The sequence below is a fragment of the Propithecus coquereli genome, unplaced genomic scaffold, assembly GCF_000956105.1.
Source record: "Propithecus coquereli isolate 6110/MARCELLA unplaced genomic scaffold, Pcoq_1.0 Scaffold13, whole genome shotgun sequence".
Lineage (NCBI taxonomy): Eukaryota > Metazoa > Chordata > Mammalia > Primates > Indriidae > Propithecus > Propithecus coquereli.
The window spans coordinates 13847463-13864239 of NW_012137191.1; the positions used below are offsets into that span (position 1 = coordinate 13847463).

Genomic DNA, 16777 nt, shown 5'->3' on the forward strand with positions numbered 1-16777 from the left:
TTTTCTTTTAGAGTTTTATAAATGGTCCATGACACATCCTGGCTTACGCTGTGATGTTTGTATATTGACAGCCATGAGCTTTAGAATTGGGTGGACCCGGATTCTCTGCTGTCCTGATTATTACAAGCTTTGGACAACCAACTTCTCTAAGCTTTCAAGTCCCTTAGTTTATAATTGAGAATAAAATTAGTTACCTCATAGGGATGTGTTGAGGATTATATGACGGGACAAGGTAAGGAGGGGCACAGAGCCTTTATAAGAAACAGACTTGGTAAGTTGTTATAGTAGATGCCTGACATACATATATTTTAGAAACTCAACACCAGCAAAACTCCCCGGACCCCACCCCACCACAGCCTTCTGTGTCATCTCATGCACTCATCACATGTGTCTCTGGTTCCCACCACTTCACTGAGCTCCTAGGAGGCGGGACCTAGTTGGTTAACTCATCTCTCCCCCAACCAGTGTCTCGTGCAGTGCTAGGGACATGGTAGACAATGAATAAATATTTGTTAGTTGTATGAAATGCATATAGAGGCCATATGAGTAGTCTTCATCCCAGGATGCACATAAAATCTCCTGGGAATTACCTGGGATACACCCCAGAGATTCTGATTTAATCTAGGGCAGTGCTTCTCCCCCTTGGCTGCACATTGGAATCGCCAGGGGAGATTTAAAATTCCACATGCTCAGGGCCCATCCTGACCAGTTACACCATAATCTCTGGGGGTGAGACCTGGGCATCAGTGTTTTCGAAAAGTTCCCCCAGGTGATTCCATTATGCATCTGGGATGGGGCATCGCTGGGCTAGATGGGGAGACAATTTAAGTACACCAGGAGTGGATTATTAATGCACTCTTAGGTATGACAAGACAGAATTAGGAGGGGAATGAGTCACTTTTTGCCTATGCCTAATAAAATTTTATTTTCTGTCCTTTCCAAGTTTGTTAGTTTAATTCAGTCGCCGAGTGTACAGGTTGCTGTCTTCCATGTCCACTTCTCCATCTTGGCTATGGAGTGACTGTGCTGGGCTGAACAGTGGTCCCCAAAATTCACGTCCATTTAGAATATAACCTTATTTGGAAATAGGGTGTTTGCAGATGTAATGAAATTAAGACAAGTCATTCTTGATTAGGACGGGCCCTAATCCAGTAATTGGTGTCTTTATAAGAAGAGGGAAATTTGGACACACAAAGGAAACTGCACATGAAGATAGAGATGAGGGTCAGAGTGATGTGGGTACACGTCAAGGAACATCAAGGATTGCCAGCAACTTTAAAAAACTAGGAGAGAAGCATCGAACAGATTTTTCCCTTAGACCCTCCAGAAAGAACTAACCTCGATGACACCTTGATTTCAGACTTTTTGCCTCCATAACTGTGAAACAACACATTTCTGCTGTTTTAAGCCCCTTAACTGCGTAATTTGTTACAGCAACTGGAAGTAAATGATACACACTTAACTAGTATCTATAGCATCTAGGTATAGTCTTCGTTAAGAGGATTAGAGTCATATTTCTGAAATCATTTCTTTATTTTTCACACACATAGCCGCTATTTACTGACCTTTCTCTAACTACAAGTCTGTGTTGCCAAGCAATGAAATGTGACAAATTCACGTCTTGTTCAGAAAGCTACACTGGAAATTAATGAATGTGTTACATGTTTAAACTTTCATAGAAGACTCAGATCATTAAAGCAAAACTCCTAAAGATAAAAAATTGATGTGCATGCCTGTCACTCTTGAGCTCATCTGCACCTGTTGCCTGTGGTACCGCTGAACTCCGTAAACTCCTAAAAGGAAGGTTTCTTTCCCAATCTTCAGAGATGCTGCAGATCGGGAATTTGTGCAGTTGGATCTCATTAGAAATTCCTTTCATCCAGTGTGAGAACATCAGATTGAAAGCATCACAACATAGGAGATCATTCTCCTGGAGTCAGCTCTGAAAGAGAAGGAAAGGAGAGGGATAAAGATTCTTTGTCAGTTGTTCCGAGCTGAATTTTGACCCTCCCAGAAACCAAATGTTGAAGTCCTAACGTCCAGCAACTCAGAGTGTATGTGTCTGTATTTGGAGATAGGGCCTTGAAAGAGGAGGTTAAGGTTAAATGGGGTTGCGAGGGTGGGCTCTAATTCAATATGACTGGTGTCCTTATAAGAAGAGGAGTTTAGGACACAGATACACACAGAGGGATGACAGTGAGAAGTTAGTTTTCTACAAGCCAGGGAGAGAGGTCACAGAAGGCACCAAACCTGCTGATACCTTGATCTTGGACTTTCAGCCTCCAAAATTGCAAGAAAATAAATTTCTGTTGTTTAAGCCACCGAGTCCATGGTATTTTGCTATGGCAGCCCTAGCACTAATGCAGGGGTCATATGCAGCTGGTCTTCAGGATCGAGACATTGTTTTGAGCTTTAACAGCCTGTATGTGTCTGTGTGTAAACTGTGCATGTGTTTGTGTAAATACACATAGATGGATACCTGAGTGGATGTTCCTTTAATTGTTAACATTATTTATCTCCGGATGGTGGGATTAAAGGTAGATTTTTAAAAACTCTTTATACTTTTCTGTGTGTTTGATTATTTTTTAAATAATTTATATGCTTTATTTGCACAAAGACAAATTTTAAAAATCAGCTTTCAAAAGAAAACAGAAACCAGGATTTCTCCTCAGTCGTAATTATCTATTTCTGGCTCAAAGGGCCCCTTTTCTCCTCTGGGACAGGCCTGGAATATTAAACAAGCAGGAAACCCCCAGCCCAGAGCAGCAAACACTAAGCCAGCTCCGGTGAAACACAGTACCTCATGCTGGCCCAGCACTCTCAGAAAAAGGCAAATGTGTTCTAAGGTATTAGTTATCAAAATGACATTTACCAGGAAATCTGCTTTTTTCTTCCTATTTTTCTTACACAGAAAATATGAAAAACCTCAGAAACTCTCTTTGTAAACTCAAGCTGCACAAATAAGCCTAGAATTGCATGTAAATGAGCTCCTTTCTGGTGTGTAAAATTAATGAAAGGTGCTGCATTTAGGGATAGAGATCAGTAATAAACCTTGTTTTCACAAGAGAAAAAGTTTCATCTCTTGAAAGCAATACTTGGAGTTGATTAAATCTGTTAATATTAATTGGATTTTCTCTTCTGCAAAGAAGAAAGTGATTAAAGGCTTCGAGAGCTGTGGGAAACGCTTTGAAGATTATTTGATCCAAACCTTCCTCCCTGCACAACATCCTCCCCACTAGCTCCGCCACAGGAAAGGAACTGAGAACAAGAGGGGTGCAGTGACCGCTCCACCGTGACATGGCACCTCCGCAGCAAAGCTGGGGCTCGAACCCAGGTCTCCAGGCACCCGAAAGATGTGTCTCCCTGTCCGGGCTCCAGAAAGCCCTTTTCTTCCACGCTCCCACCTCATATCAGATCTGGGAAGCGAGTCCCACATCTCTCCCTGGCCCCATCCCCTGTGCTGAATACATGGTGATTGTGAACACCGGCAGGAATGCAAGATATGAAACATACACACCTGACTGTGGCGAAAACTCTAAAGTGCCCACAGGCAATCTCTTCCATCTTTCCCCCTGGCCACAAAGAACCACAGCAAAGACTTGGTTCAGTAGGAAAAGTCTCCAACCAGAATTCAAAGGCCTCGGCGAAACAGTGAGGTAGGCCCATCAAAGGGGGATTCTCAACCTTGGCTACATTCAGACCGCTTGGGAGAGGTTTTTAAGAGTACACATTCCCGGGCCCCTACCTTGGACACAGTGATTAAACGGTCTGGGTGGAGCCTGGGCAGCAGCATTTTTTAAAGCTTCCTTGGTGGTTCTTGTGTGTCAGCAGGGTCAAGCGTCAGTGCTGATGTCCTCAGCCCTACCTCATCTATGCTATTCTGCAACAGAGACCCCCAAGCCCACCCCCAAAGCCTTGCTGAGACTCTGATGCAGTCACAGCACTTGTGAAAGCGTTAAGTGCCCCTCAGCGAGTCTCTCCGTATGAGTAAAGGTAGGTGCGTTACCTGGGGGCAGGGGAGGGATTCTTTACCATTTCACCCTCGGAACAAGCTGATGAGAAAGGCACACAGGGCCTGGAGAGGCTTCCAACAGTGCTCCCAGGTCTTCTTCTCTGCTTCCGCATTCCCTGCAGACCTGGGTCCAGCCTGGGTAGCCTTGACAGTGGCTTGGGTGGTGGGTTTGGCTTGTTCCAGATTTTTCATGGAGTCCTTTCCCAGCTGAATTGCTTTCATGGGTTTCGCTGGAGCCCCGGGCCTGGGAGATGGCTTCCAAGCCTTGGTCGTCTCCGGGTGCTTCTTGGGCTCTGGGCTACCCTTGAGGCTGGAAGCCACCTGTTGCATGTGCGCCTGGGGCCCGGCCGTCTGACACACAGACGGCCTCAGTACCGGGGCTCCCTGGCACGTGTGGCTAAGGTGCCTCAGCTCCTGCAGGGCTTGGTTCCAGTAAGGCTTGGGGTCAGCCGCAAAGGCCTGGCACACACCGGGCCGCCCGCTATACTCGCACCAGTATGCCTGGGTTTGGTTGTGGCAGTCGACGCGAAGCCAGACTTCCCCAGCACCTTGCCCTGAGCTGCTGGTGCGCGCAGTGCAGGAATCTCTCCCTCGAGTCTGGAAATGGAATTCCTCCCCGGCGCTTCCTTGCTTTTGCCTTGGAGCCTGCCCCAAAATCCCCAGGAAAGACAAGGCCACCAGCAAGAGGCAGGGGATGGACTTCATGGTGATGCTGTGATAAACCTGCCTGCAACCCGGCACCAGGAGAGAGAACCTGCATGGGACAAGCCACCCTTTAAAGGGTGCTGCACAAAAGACTCTTTTTCTGTGAGGGTGGGCAGGGTGTTCTGCAGCAATAGGAAAACAAGCACACAGACCTTGGCACGCAGCATTTGGCAAGAGTGGAGCAGACGCCAGGACCCACCTGGCACCTAACACAACCCTGCCCAGTGCTGCCCATGCCACACACAGCACACTACACACAGGCCTGGGGGAGGGCCTTGCATTTTCCAATTATAGGGAGCTTGCTCTATAATTGGTCCTTGTACGGGAACAGCCTTCTTTGTCAACATTTGGGAAATTCCAGGGTGTGTCAGAGGAGTTCTGGAAAGAGAGGTTTGTAGCTCAGAGCCTGGGGTTGCCTCAGGGCTCCCTGCCCCTTGGGGTCCCTATCATGGGGGGCCATGGGTTTAGTTAATTCAAAGGACGCCAGTCTTGTGAGCCCAAGTCTTGTGAGATGGTTTACCAAATGCAAAAAAGATTCTGAGGTTTAAATAAAAGAATTGTGTGAGAACGTGTGCTGTGCACACAAGGGACACAGTAGCTCTCCCTCTCTGCCCCAGCTGAAAGTTACCTGGTGTGCCTCCTTGGTTTTAAGGGTTATTATTGGACTAAAAAAAGAAGAGCAAAGGAAATTGAAAATAACTTTTGACTCTGTTAAGAATCATAGTTTGTTATGGTCATAACCATCTTTCTATGACCCTTTCAGAGGGCTCTGTGGAATGGACTAAAGGTGGCAATTTACCGTTAGGGCTAGAGTTAGCGTTGGCAGACATTGGTCAGTGTTGGCAGACATTGGGAGCCCAGGTTGAGTATAAGGCATTGTACCTCAGTGGTCCTGCATAGGCTGATTGGTGTCTTACTCAGCCTCCCTTCCACCCGGGTAGTTTGAGCCCTGAGAATACCCAGCGAGGCTGGAACTAAAGCTTCCGCAGCCATATGTGTTCATAGTGCTCCAGCCCTCTCAGAAGATGGGGTCACTACGGCCTGTTGGGGAGCAGGGAACCTTCAGGACAAGTCAGTCAACTTGTCAGGTTTAGAAGGGGTAGAGGGCAGGTTCTTTTTTTTTTTTTTTTTTTGAGACAGAGTCTCACTCTGTTGCCTGGGCTAGAGTGCCATGGCATCAGCCTAGCTCACAGCAACCTCAAACTCCTGGGCTCAAGTAATCCTTCTGCCTCACCCTCCCGAGTAGCTGGGATTACAGGCATGAGCCACCATGCCTGGCTAATTTTTTCTATATATTTTGAGTTGTCCAGATAATTTCTTTGTATTTTTAGTAGAGACAGGGTCTCACTCTTGCTCAGGCTGGTTTTGAACTCCTGAGCTCAAACGATCCGCCTGCCTCGGCCTCCCAGAGTGCTAGGATTACAGGCGTGAGCCACCGTGCCCAGCTGAGGGCAAGTTCTTAAGGCAGGTGGAACAATGTCTGCAAAGGGGTGTTCCTGGAGTGTGGGCTTCTGGGCTTCTGGGAGAGATGACCCAGGGAGGGGAACAGCAGCCCCTGCCCTGATCCACGTGGCCCTTCATGCCAGTTCTGAAGGCAGAGGCTTGGCCTTTATGCACTTCTGATCCAAGAGCCCGTGGGGGGAATGGTCCAAGCCAGGCCCCACATGGTGGCTGAGGAGGGCAGGTGGAGTTCTGCTCCGAACCCCACTCACAGCAGTGTCTTGGGCAGGGAACTGCCTGTCCCACCCACCCAGCTGCCTGGAGGTTATGGCCAGTCTTTTCCAACTCCCTAGTGAGTCTGATCTTACCCTGCAATGGGAACTTATCAAAAGTGCTCTAATCACATTCTTCCCCTTTTGCTTTTTGGAACAAGCCACAAGTCAAGCCTTTGCACCAGCTGTGCCCACTGCCTGGCGTCCTCTCTTCCCTGATTACTACCTGCCTGGCTCCTTCTCGCCTCGTTCACAGAAGCCTTCCTTGACTATCCAACAGAAAGGAGCTCTTCCATTATGCCATTACTTCATCCTGCTTTAATCCTCTTAAAATCAGTGATTTCTGTTCTTTTCTTATTTGCTTGTCCATCTTTAAGTGGGGAGTGACATGATCAGAATGGCCTTGTAGGAGATTTATCTCCTGGTGGTGTTGAGAAAGGCCTGGCAGGGGTATGAGGCTGTGCACATGGGGGTTAGCGGGCAGGCTGGTAACTGAGCGACATGTGCACATGTTGAGCTGCTGTAACAAAAGATCCTCTCTATCATGTGGGCAGGTTTTTACCAGGCAATTACTCATATTTAACCCATGGCTTCCCAGGTTTGTCTGGTCACTGCCATTTCCAGTGGAACGAGTCTGGGATTCTCAGCTTTGTCTTGGTAGATACTTCATTCACGGGCCACTGGCCTAAGCCTAGTCGCTCAGCCACACCTAGCTGCAAGGGAGGCTGGGAAATGCAGAGCCCACACAAGTAGCCACATGTCCAGCCAAAACTCAGGGGCTGGAAGCATAACAGAAAGAGGAGAATGCCACGCTAGCCAAGAGACATATGAAACCTATAAGAAGGTAGCATCAGTGGGGTGGGGACAAAAGCTTAGGGACCAAGGGTGGGAGGAAGGGAGACAGAAAGCAGACTTGGCTGGCTCCCCTGGCTCAAGTGCAAAGGTGGAGGTGGAGCAATTTAAGAAAGGGGACCTGGTAGGAGGAGCCAGTGGACGTGGGCAGGAAAGGGCAGTGGTTTAAGGCAGGGGACGGTAAGCTGTGGCCCGTATGGCCTGTTTTGGTAAAGTTATTTTGGAAAGCAGCAATGCCTGTTCATTTACATATTGTCTATGGCTGCCTTTCTGCTAAGACAGAGACACAGACCACATGGCCCAGAAAGCCAAACATATTTGCTGTCTGACCCTTTATGAAGAAAGATCGCTGACCTCTGGTTTAAGGCACATCCAGATGGAGATGCACCCGTGGGCACATGGGTTGCTGGAGCTCTGCTGTAACCACAGATACGTCATGAGAACCGAGAAGGGCAGGGGAAGCCATGAGTCAAATCACTCAAGGAGAAAGCGAGGGGTCAGGGTGGACCAGGAGAGAACCTGCAAACGCCAACTACAGGTAAGGACAAGAGAGAAGGCGAGCATAGGAAGGAGACTGGGGAATAGACAGCCAAGACTCAGGAAGACACAGGAGAGGGATCCTTCAGAGGAGATCTTTGCAAAGAAGCAGTGGTCACCAGTCATCAGTGACCTGACAGGAGCCCTTCAAAGGAGTGGAAGGGAAGGAAGCCGAATTTCAGGAGCTGAAAAGCCAAGGGAGGTGAGAAAGCGGAGATCGAAACATGCTGAGAATTCTTTTAAGGGCTTTATTTGTGAAGGGAGGAGGAGAGAGAAAACATGTTGCCCTACCATGCGGGAGTGTTCTGTGGGGTTGAGGAAAGGCTAATTTTTTAGGAAAGATGAGAACTTGAAGACCATAGCCTGACAGCTGCATGTTTGGCAACAGGTGATACTGAGAAGTAAATAGATAAAAGTTGCAAGAGTGAAGCTATGGAGTTCTAAATTCAGTTGGCTCTAATAATTTGAAGTTTTAAAATGTGGGATAGAGAAATCAGGTTTTAAAAAAATGGCAAGTTCAGGGATGATTTCCTCCAAAAGAATTACACACTCTATAGCCTCATTTGCTCAGATTGGAAGCCTCTCATGTGTAACTGCACAGGTACATTCAGGAGCACATTGACAAAGTAGAGTTTGCCTATAGCAGGTATTCACGTGTGTATATTGTGACTCGGACTGTTCCCCGAGAAATGGTGACTTTAGATCTAAAAACTTGAGGATCTGAGAAACAGCGTGCTTTGAGGAGACAGGATGTTGATATTGACTTTGTATTACTTCCATATAATGGCCACTCCGATGATGGGAAAGTAGTGGAAAAAGGAAATAACAGAAGCCCAAATTTCATCATCTAAGATTTGACAGCCTCTGGGTCTAGTCAAAAAAGCAACATACAGACCATGTTTTACAAGTTCCTTTTTATTGAAATGAATCGGGACTGTAACGAAAAGACCTAGTGAAAAGCCCATATCTTGAATTTCCTTACGTAGATGTTAAATTTTGTTTGACCAGTTTTTCATTGCTGTTCACTTTTGATAATGACAAATTCAACATAAAAATCCTACAGCAAACTGATATTTACTTTGTCCTTTCATGTATTTTTTAAGGACCAAACTCTATGGATTCATCATGTTGGAAACCAAATCTAAGAATCATGACAGGATCTTTTCATATTTCACTTTAGAATTCTTGCCAATAATCATATGATAGTCATGGTAGCTGCACTCCAATTAATGTTTGTCCTCGTAAATCAGAAAACTCCATTAAAGTGTACACTGCAACTGCCATTTGTTAAAACAACTTCACTCTCTAAGAACAGCATTTCTTTCTCTCAAGATCTCTCTCTCTCTCTCTCTCTGGTTAGAATTTGCTAGATCTCTCTCTCTGGTTAGAGTTTGCAGGTTTCACTGTGATTGCTTTTGCATTCTATTTCCAAATGGAATATGACAAATCATTGACAAAGTGGATGAAAATCTCTGAGAGGAAGGATATACTGTAGGTTTCATCCACTTTAGTGAAAACGGATTATTTCAACAGCACCAATAAGTCAACACTGACCTGACAGTAAGTCCATTTAGAAGAAAATCCTATAATGCTCATTTGTTTAAAAACTCTGACTGTGGTAACAAAAGGTATATACGATATTTACTATACACGAAATGCATCTTTCCTGTACACTGGTAGGTGTTAGCACACTCCTCATATGATAGTATGTTAGGAATTGAGCCATCACATTGGAATAGCTTTTTGACACAGAAATGCATCAAATGGGAAGAAACACCCCATATGTTGTAGTGTCTAAATAAAAACTCAGTGTAAAAAAGTAAAAAACAAAAATAAACAGGGGGCGGGGGCAATCATCCTTGAATAGTGATGGACACGTGGACTGTAAATGTGATTGTGTTCATTCCAACAAAGCACTACCCAGAGACCAATGGCACCATTTCCCTGGTGCCCACTGGATTCACTATGTCGCCACCAGCATTCTTCCTGGATTTGGAAAGTCCTTGCAGGCCCAGAAACTATCAAAAATCTGTGATCCTTTCCACTTTGAGTATCTTGATGCTGAAATGAAGGTCAAACAAAATTTTAGAAACTGCTTTTGGATTATTAAAGAGAAAACTAGGAGTGCATAATCCTAAAATACTTCCCACTAGGAGCCCAAGAATTCCAGAAAACATAAATGTGTTTAAGAGGCACAAAAATATGTTTTTTACAAGACACTGTTTTAAAATACAGAAATGTACAAAAAACTTTTAAGTCCATAATACTCGAGGTACACGGTCAGTACATAGATATCTAGGTCTTTTTTTGTCTTTAAGAGGTCTTGCTAGCCCAGGCTGGAGTGCAGTGGTGATTCACAGGCAGTGTACTGCAGCCTTGAACTTCTGGGCTCAAGATCCTCCTGTCTCTGTCTCCCAAGTAGCTGGGACTGCAGGCGTGTGCCACCAGGCCTGGCTTTTTTTTTTTTTTTAACTATACACATATAGTCACTATGTGTATACATGCACACACAAACACACACACATATATATAGTCAATGTATATATGTATATACAGAGAGTCATTGTATCATACATATCGTTATCCCTCGGTATCCATGGAGGATTGGTTCTGGGTCCTACAGGCATATTCTCCCATATACTTTAAATCACCTTTAGATTACTTATAATACGTCTTACAATGTGAGTGCTATGTTAATATTAATAGTTGTTATGCTATATTTTTAAAATTTGTATCATTTTTATTGTATTATTATTTTTTATTTTTTAGAATATTTTCAATCCACAGTTGGATGAATCTATGGATGTGTAACCTGCAGATACAGATGCAGAATGAATATATAAAATCATAATGTATAACCTGTACACTGACTTAGATTTTCCACTTAATGTATTAGCTATGTTTTAATGTTCTAAAAACTATAATCTTATAAATTCTCTCATACAAAAGCATCAAACTTACCTCAAGCAATTTCAACATCAGCTGTCAACGATGTAATGGGCTAAAAAACAAAAAATACACAAATATAACACTCTCAGGCAAAGCTGTGGGTGGTTTCATGACCTGTGTGTTGAGAAGTGGGCATGTGACTACAGGGAACCATGAACACGGACCACACCTCAGAAAGTTTATCAGGAAGAACATGTCAGATCGAACTTTGTTCTTCTAACTTGTTTGCATTGCTTTTAGAAAGAGGATAAAGAGGATAGAGGGAGAAACAAACCCTGAGAAGTAGAATGTGAATAGTCACAATCTAAGGTTAAAAGTGATAAAGATCACGGAGAATATGTGTTGAAGACATCAGACTAGCAGAAACCAGACCACAGAGGCAGATGACACATCTACCACAAGAGTCTTGCCAAAGTCTACTTCTAGGACAAGAAGACAGAAGCAAATGGAAGTTCTGCAGGGACCTTGTTACAACTGCAAACACACGGGCATGAGATCACACAGTGCACATGGCCTGTGAGTGGGTCTCTGGGTTAACAATCAACAGTAGCCCTACTGACATCTAAAGTTACTCTGTGAACATGGCCTCCACAACCAAGAAAGGTTTATACAACTGGGAGATTAGTGAACTCCGTCTGGAAGAGCTGTAGTTTCGACTCTGGCACCACCCTCCCGACTGTGCCTCTGGGTAGATCACAACCCCTCTGAACCCACAGGATGCACCGTGCCCAGATGCAATGCTATGGCAGACACATGAGGTTGGGGGAGGACATGCACTAAGGACATCAGAGCACCCACAAGCCAGGGTGTTCCTTCCAAAGTGTTTAACTGTAGAAACTGCACATGCTTGGTCCTGTGTGCATTTTCTTGCACTCCTTTATGCTCTCAGTAAAGAAACACATTCTTTATTGAAGGGACTCAGAGGGTCCCTGGAAAAGGGTAAGGCAGGGGTTGGCTCAGTGTCCGGCTACTGCCCACAGACAGCACCAGGTCCCGGGGCTGAGTGTTACGAAGGACTGTAGGCTCTGGTGATCATTTCTAAAGAACATCTACATTTGCCTTCTCGAGCAGAGGGATGCTGGGCACCCTAACTGGACCACTGGTTCTCCTCCTGCCCAGCTGTGCCTCTCCTGGGGCCCCCAGACAGTATGTGCCACCCCATCCTGGAAAGAGGGTATTCTGGAGACCTCAGAAGCAGGAAATGGGCAAAACAAACCAACGTGAGCAATGTCTTAGTCTATTTTCTGCTGCTATAAGAGAATACCAGAGACTGGGTCATTTATAAACAACAGAAATTTATTTCTTGGCTGGGTGTGGTGGCTCACGCCTGTCATCCTAGCACTCTGGGAAGCTGAGGCGGGAGGATCGCTTGAAGTTAAGAATTCAAGACCAGCCTGAGCAAGAGCAAGACCCTGTCTCTACTAAAAATAAAAAAAAATAGCCAAGTGTGGTGACTCACACCTATAGTCCCAGTACTTGGGAGGCTGAGGCAGGAGGATTGCTTGAGCCCAGGAGTTTGAGGTTGCTGTGAGTTAGGCTGATGCCACAGCACTCTAGCCCAGGCAACACAGCAAGACCCTGTCTCAAAAAAAAAAAAAAAAAAAAAGAAAGAAAGAAACTTATTTCTCTCAGTCCTGGAAGCTGAGTAGTCCAAGAGGATGGTGCTGGCATCTGGCGAGGTGCTCTGTGCTGCATTGTCCCAGGGCGGAAGAGCAAGTGAGCACGAGACAGAGAGGGAAGGGGGCCAAATTTCATCCTTTTATGAGGAGCCCACTCCCGCAGTAACTAACCCACTCCTGCGATAACCACATTAAGCCACTCCTGACGGGAGAGCCTCTCAAAGGTCCCACCTCTTAATATCGTCTCAATGGCAATTAAATTCCAACACGAGTTTTGGAGGGGACATTCAAACCATAGCAAGCAACTAAAACTAAACCTGGAAGCTCCTGACGTGAGGGGAACAATGGGCCCTTAGATGGGACCATATCTGGAGGACACATTTCTTCAAGCCATGAGGATTTGGACTCTGATAACTTCTAGGGTGATCAACACAATAAAATAGTAAAATAAAGGAGGCCAATACAGACATCTGGGACAGAGCCACAGAGCAGACGTCACATGCTAACGGCACCACTTTTGAGTTAGTTTGGATTCAATCTCCAGATCTCAATCAACGCAGGGCTCTGGGCAGCCTGACCAACAAACAGGAGGCAGACTCTGTTTGCCACTGAAGTACTCTCACCTTTGCAGAAAAAGAAACGTCCTAGCCCCCTAAGACCTGAAATATTGCATAGGGGAGGGGGCTCTAAGTACCCTCCCTGAGACCCAGGCAGCCAGAGCACGCGCAGGTGAGGCTGGGCTGTTGCTCACGTGGCATTCCCTGGGACCCGCCACCTCTGGGCTGCAGAAATGCAACCATGTGGCCCTCCTACTTCTACCTAAGATCTACAGCTCCAGGCGTGATGAACACCCTCTCCAGCAGGAGTAACAAGAGGGCACTTTGTAGACATATTTTGTTGGGCCCTCCTGGTATTTTTTTCTCAACGTTATTTGCTAACATTTAAAAGGGAAATTTCATATCAAAATCAGATTTCTCTCCTTTCCAGAAAACTAGATTTTCTGGCAAAATTCACCTCATTTGTTCCTCTTTCTACCAACTTGGTGGTCTTCAGAGTGAAAACTGGGAAAAATACCGAATTTCTCTGAGGTCTCTTCACCTCTGTTTTGGGACCTTTTCTATGTCCACCTGAGTTTGGGAGAACAGGAGAAAGAGTAGTTCATATCTTAGCTTGGCCCCTGCCTGGCTGTGGGGCGTTGGGCTGGCCTTCACACCCCCAAGTCTATCTGTAAATGACAGGTGGCGACAACAGCCATGAAAGGCCAGCCGACTGTGCGGTATAAGACAGGAAGCCGTCCTGCCCGAATTTCTGGGGCTGCCATTGGACCGACACTGGCTGCTCTCAAGCCTTTGTGGCCACACGTGAAGTAACTTTCTCTTGATCTCTGAAGCCAGAGCTAGAGAGAATACGTTTATCTCCACCAAAAAAAGTTATAGAATTCCCTAGAGCGAGAAAAGGGGGCTGTTATTAGCCCCTTTTTACAGGTGAGGAAACTGAAGATCAATCTATAGACCTCCGTAGAGGTCACACATATGACCTTTAGTGACCTATAAAGGGTCAAGGGGAAGGTTCAGAAACAAGTCATTCAACACTTGCTGAGGTGAAAATGCCTCCACTTCCTCTGCAGACTTGGCGTGGCAGGCGGACGCATCGCTGGAAAAAAACTCCAGGCTTATCTAGGTTTATATGAAAGCCTGTCGCCTTTTCCTTCAAACAAAAGCAAACAAACCACCACCGTGTGATAGACTAATTACAGGTTATGAGTGTATGTTTGTGTTTAAAAATAACATAGAGGAAAAGAAAAGGGAGGGGGAAAAACAACTAGTTTATGAAACCAAGTTTACCACCAGGACCATCTCACTTCATGTTCCTTTTTGAGAGAATTTGTTGTCAAACTGCTCCTGACCTGGTAAGTATTAGCGTCCTGATTTGCAGAAGGCTTTTCTTGAAGAGCCAAGCACCCTCTCTGTGCACTGATCATTTTGCTCCCAAACCTAGTTTTGTCCTGCGATGCTGGCAGCGTGTGAAAACTCTGGTGTTAAGTGCGAGGAGAAGCTGCAGCAGCAAGACCGTGGGAAGGAGGCAAGCACCCGGGTTTATCTGAACAGAGGCCCCCCTAGGTGGCTGAGCTCACAGCCACAGCCCACACGTGATGCACGCAGGCCGAGTGGTGCTAGCTCAGCTGACGGATTAGAGTCACATCTGTCATCTCAATCACCTTTGGGTTCCTTCCATCAGAAATGTCAAAGTAATAAGAAAACAAAATTATTATCACAGTGAACCAGAAGCCAGTAGAATAAGGGCTTACACTGGTCAAAGGTGAATGTTTCACCTTGTTACTTCATCCAACCCTTGCAGGGTCATGTCCTTTCTGGGTGGCCCTGTCCAGTGACTGAGGGAGGTGGGGTACAAAGGCTCAGCTGGGCCCAACGGGCGACACTCTGGACAGACAATGTTGGCTCCAGAGCTCCGCACCAGGGGGGCCAAGGGTTTGGCAGGCCCATCTTGACTTCTCCCCCTTCCTTGCACAACTGTGGATCTTCATAAACATCCTACACCTCAAACTCCATTTTAGCACTGCTTCCAGAAAACCCACCTACGACCCTCTCCCACCCAGGCTTGCTTCTCCCTCTAGCATCCTTCACGCAGCCTCAGTGACACTTCTTGGTACACAGAGTATTTTTGGAGACTTCACAACCAACAGGCAGGCACCAGGAATCAATTCTACAAATTCACAAAGTGCTAGAAGATCTCATGTTAGGGCAACATGGGCAATGGAGAACAGCTCTCCTTTGATCTTGAAATTATCAGTCCATAAATATAAGCTACCCTCTAAGCATGCTACACCCTGAAAGGGCAGCCCAGCGCATGAGGCAGGCAACAGCATGCCTCCTCTCCCCAGAGCAGACCTGGCTAACTGATACTTGTCCTGAATCCACCTTCAAATCTGTCACAACACAGCACTCTAGCAACCAAGTCTGGCATATTAGAAGTAGCAAAGGGGATGGAATCAATTTGCCCTTTCAGAACTTACTGTTCCTGTTTTTTATTATCACCATTTCTGCTATGCTCTGAATGTTTGTGTCCTCCCAAAATTCATGTGTTGAAATTCTAATTAGGATGATGGTATCAGGAAGTGGGGCCTTTGGGGAGGTGATTAGGTCCCGTTATTGCCTCCTTAGTGCCCTTGTAAAAGGGACCCCAGAGAGCTAGCTCACCCCTTCTACCCTGTGAGGGCACTGCGAGAAGGTGCCATCTATCAACCAGAAAACAGGCCCTCACCAGACACTGAATCTGCCAGCACCTTGATCTTGGACTTCCCAGCCTCCAGAACTGAGAAATAAACGTCTGTTGTTTATAAACTACCCAGTTTATGGTATTTCGTTAGCAGCCCACACGCACTAAGATAATTTTCATCTCCCTAAGTGGCAAATTAAAATGAAAAATTCTAAAGTTTTTATAACGTTCAAAGTTGTTAGTTAGGTAAACCTTTTATCCTCCCGAAAAGACAAATTTTAATAACTTTCTGCTACTGTTCATCCTGAAAACTGCCAAAAGTAGAATATCTGCTGTCACTAGGCAACATTGCTTAGGATAAGGATGCAACTGCCTGGTAAATTGCATCTGGATGTGGAGGCCTTAAATATAGATACCCCTGATGTGAGGCCAAAGCTATGGGCTTCCCATCCCACGTGGAGTGTGGCCCTTTCAGACAATGTGGACCCCCTGTGCACCAGTGTTAGACCCACTCCTTTGCACCTGAGATGTCACTTGGGTTGGGAGGGAAGAACACCCTCCAGGGGCCAGCTGCACAGACATGGGGAAGGACCATGCCCACTGAAGAGGACAGCCACTGCGGCCTTGCTGGTTCTTGCACGTCATAGCCCCACCTCATCTGTGCAGACAGGAAGGGTCCCTGGTTGACGTGTGGGTCTGAATTTTTAGTGGAGCCACAGAAGAGGACCCCTCAGAGTTATCTGATAAATATCCAGAACCATAAAAGTTCTTTAATTCCAGAGAATACAAATTCATAAAGATTTGGAAGAAGGATTGGGGGTTCTTTTTCTGGTTGCTTTTAGTTAATTTATTAGAAGGAAAGAAGGAGGGAAGGAAGGAGGGAGGGAAAAGGGGAGAGAGGGAAGGAAGAAGAAAGTTTTGAAAACCAACTGCTCAGTTTATTTGGTGCAGAGAGATTCTAAATGGAAGATGTGCATGCATTTAATCCTTAGTGATCTAGAGCCAGACATAGCATTGTAAGATGACATCAAATTTTAACTGCTGAAAATTTCCACCGTTTAGAAATCTATCGACTATTTAACCTAATGGCATCATGGAATGCTATGTAGGGCACTGATAGAGTATCACGCAGAGAGAAGAGAAGGCATGAACCG

General features: G+C 45.8%; 1 protein-coding gene across 1 annotated transcript; it reads right to left on the reverse strand.

Moving 5' to 3' along the window:
- Positions 1 to 4036: 4036 nt before the first annotated feature.
- On the reverse strand, positions 4037 to 4805 carry FGFBP2 (fibroblast growth factor binding protein 2). Its single transcript, XM_012638446.1, has one exon. The coding sequence runs from the start codon at positions 4715 to 4717 to the stop codon at positions 4037 to 4039; it is 681 nt and encodes a 226-aa protein (XP_012493900.1). The 5' UTR covers positions 4718 to 4805.
- Positions 4806 to 16777: the final 11972 nt, after the last annotated feature.

Coding starts and splice junctions, on each gene's coding strand:
- FGFBP2 (XM_012638446.1), bottom strand. CDS start 4,717: ATGAAGTCCATCCCCTGCCTCTTGCTGGTGGCCTTGTCTTTCCTGGGG.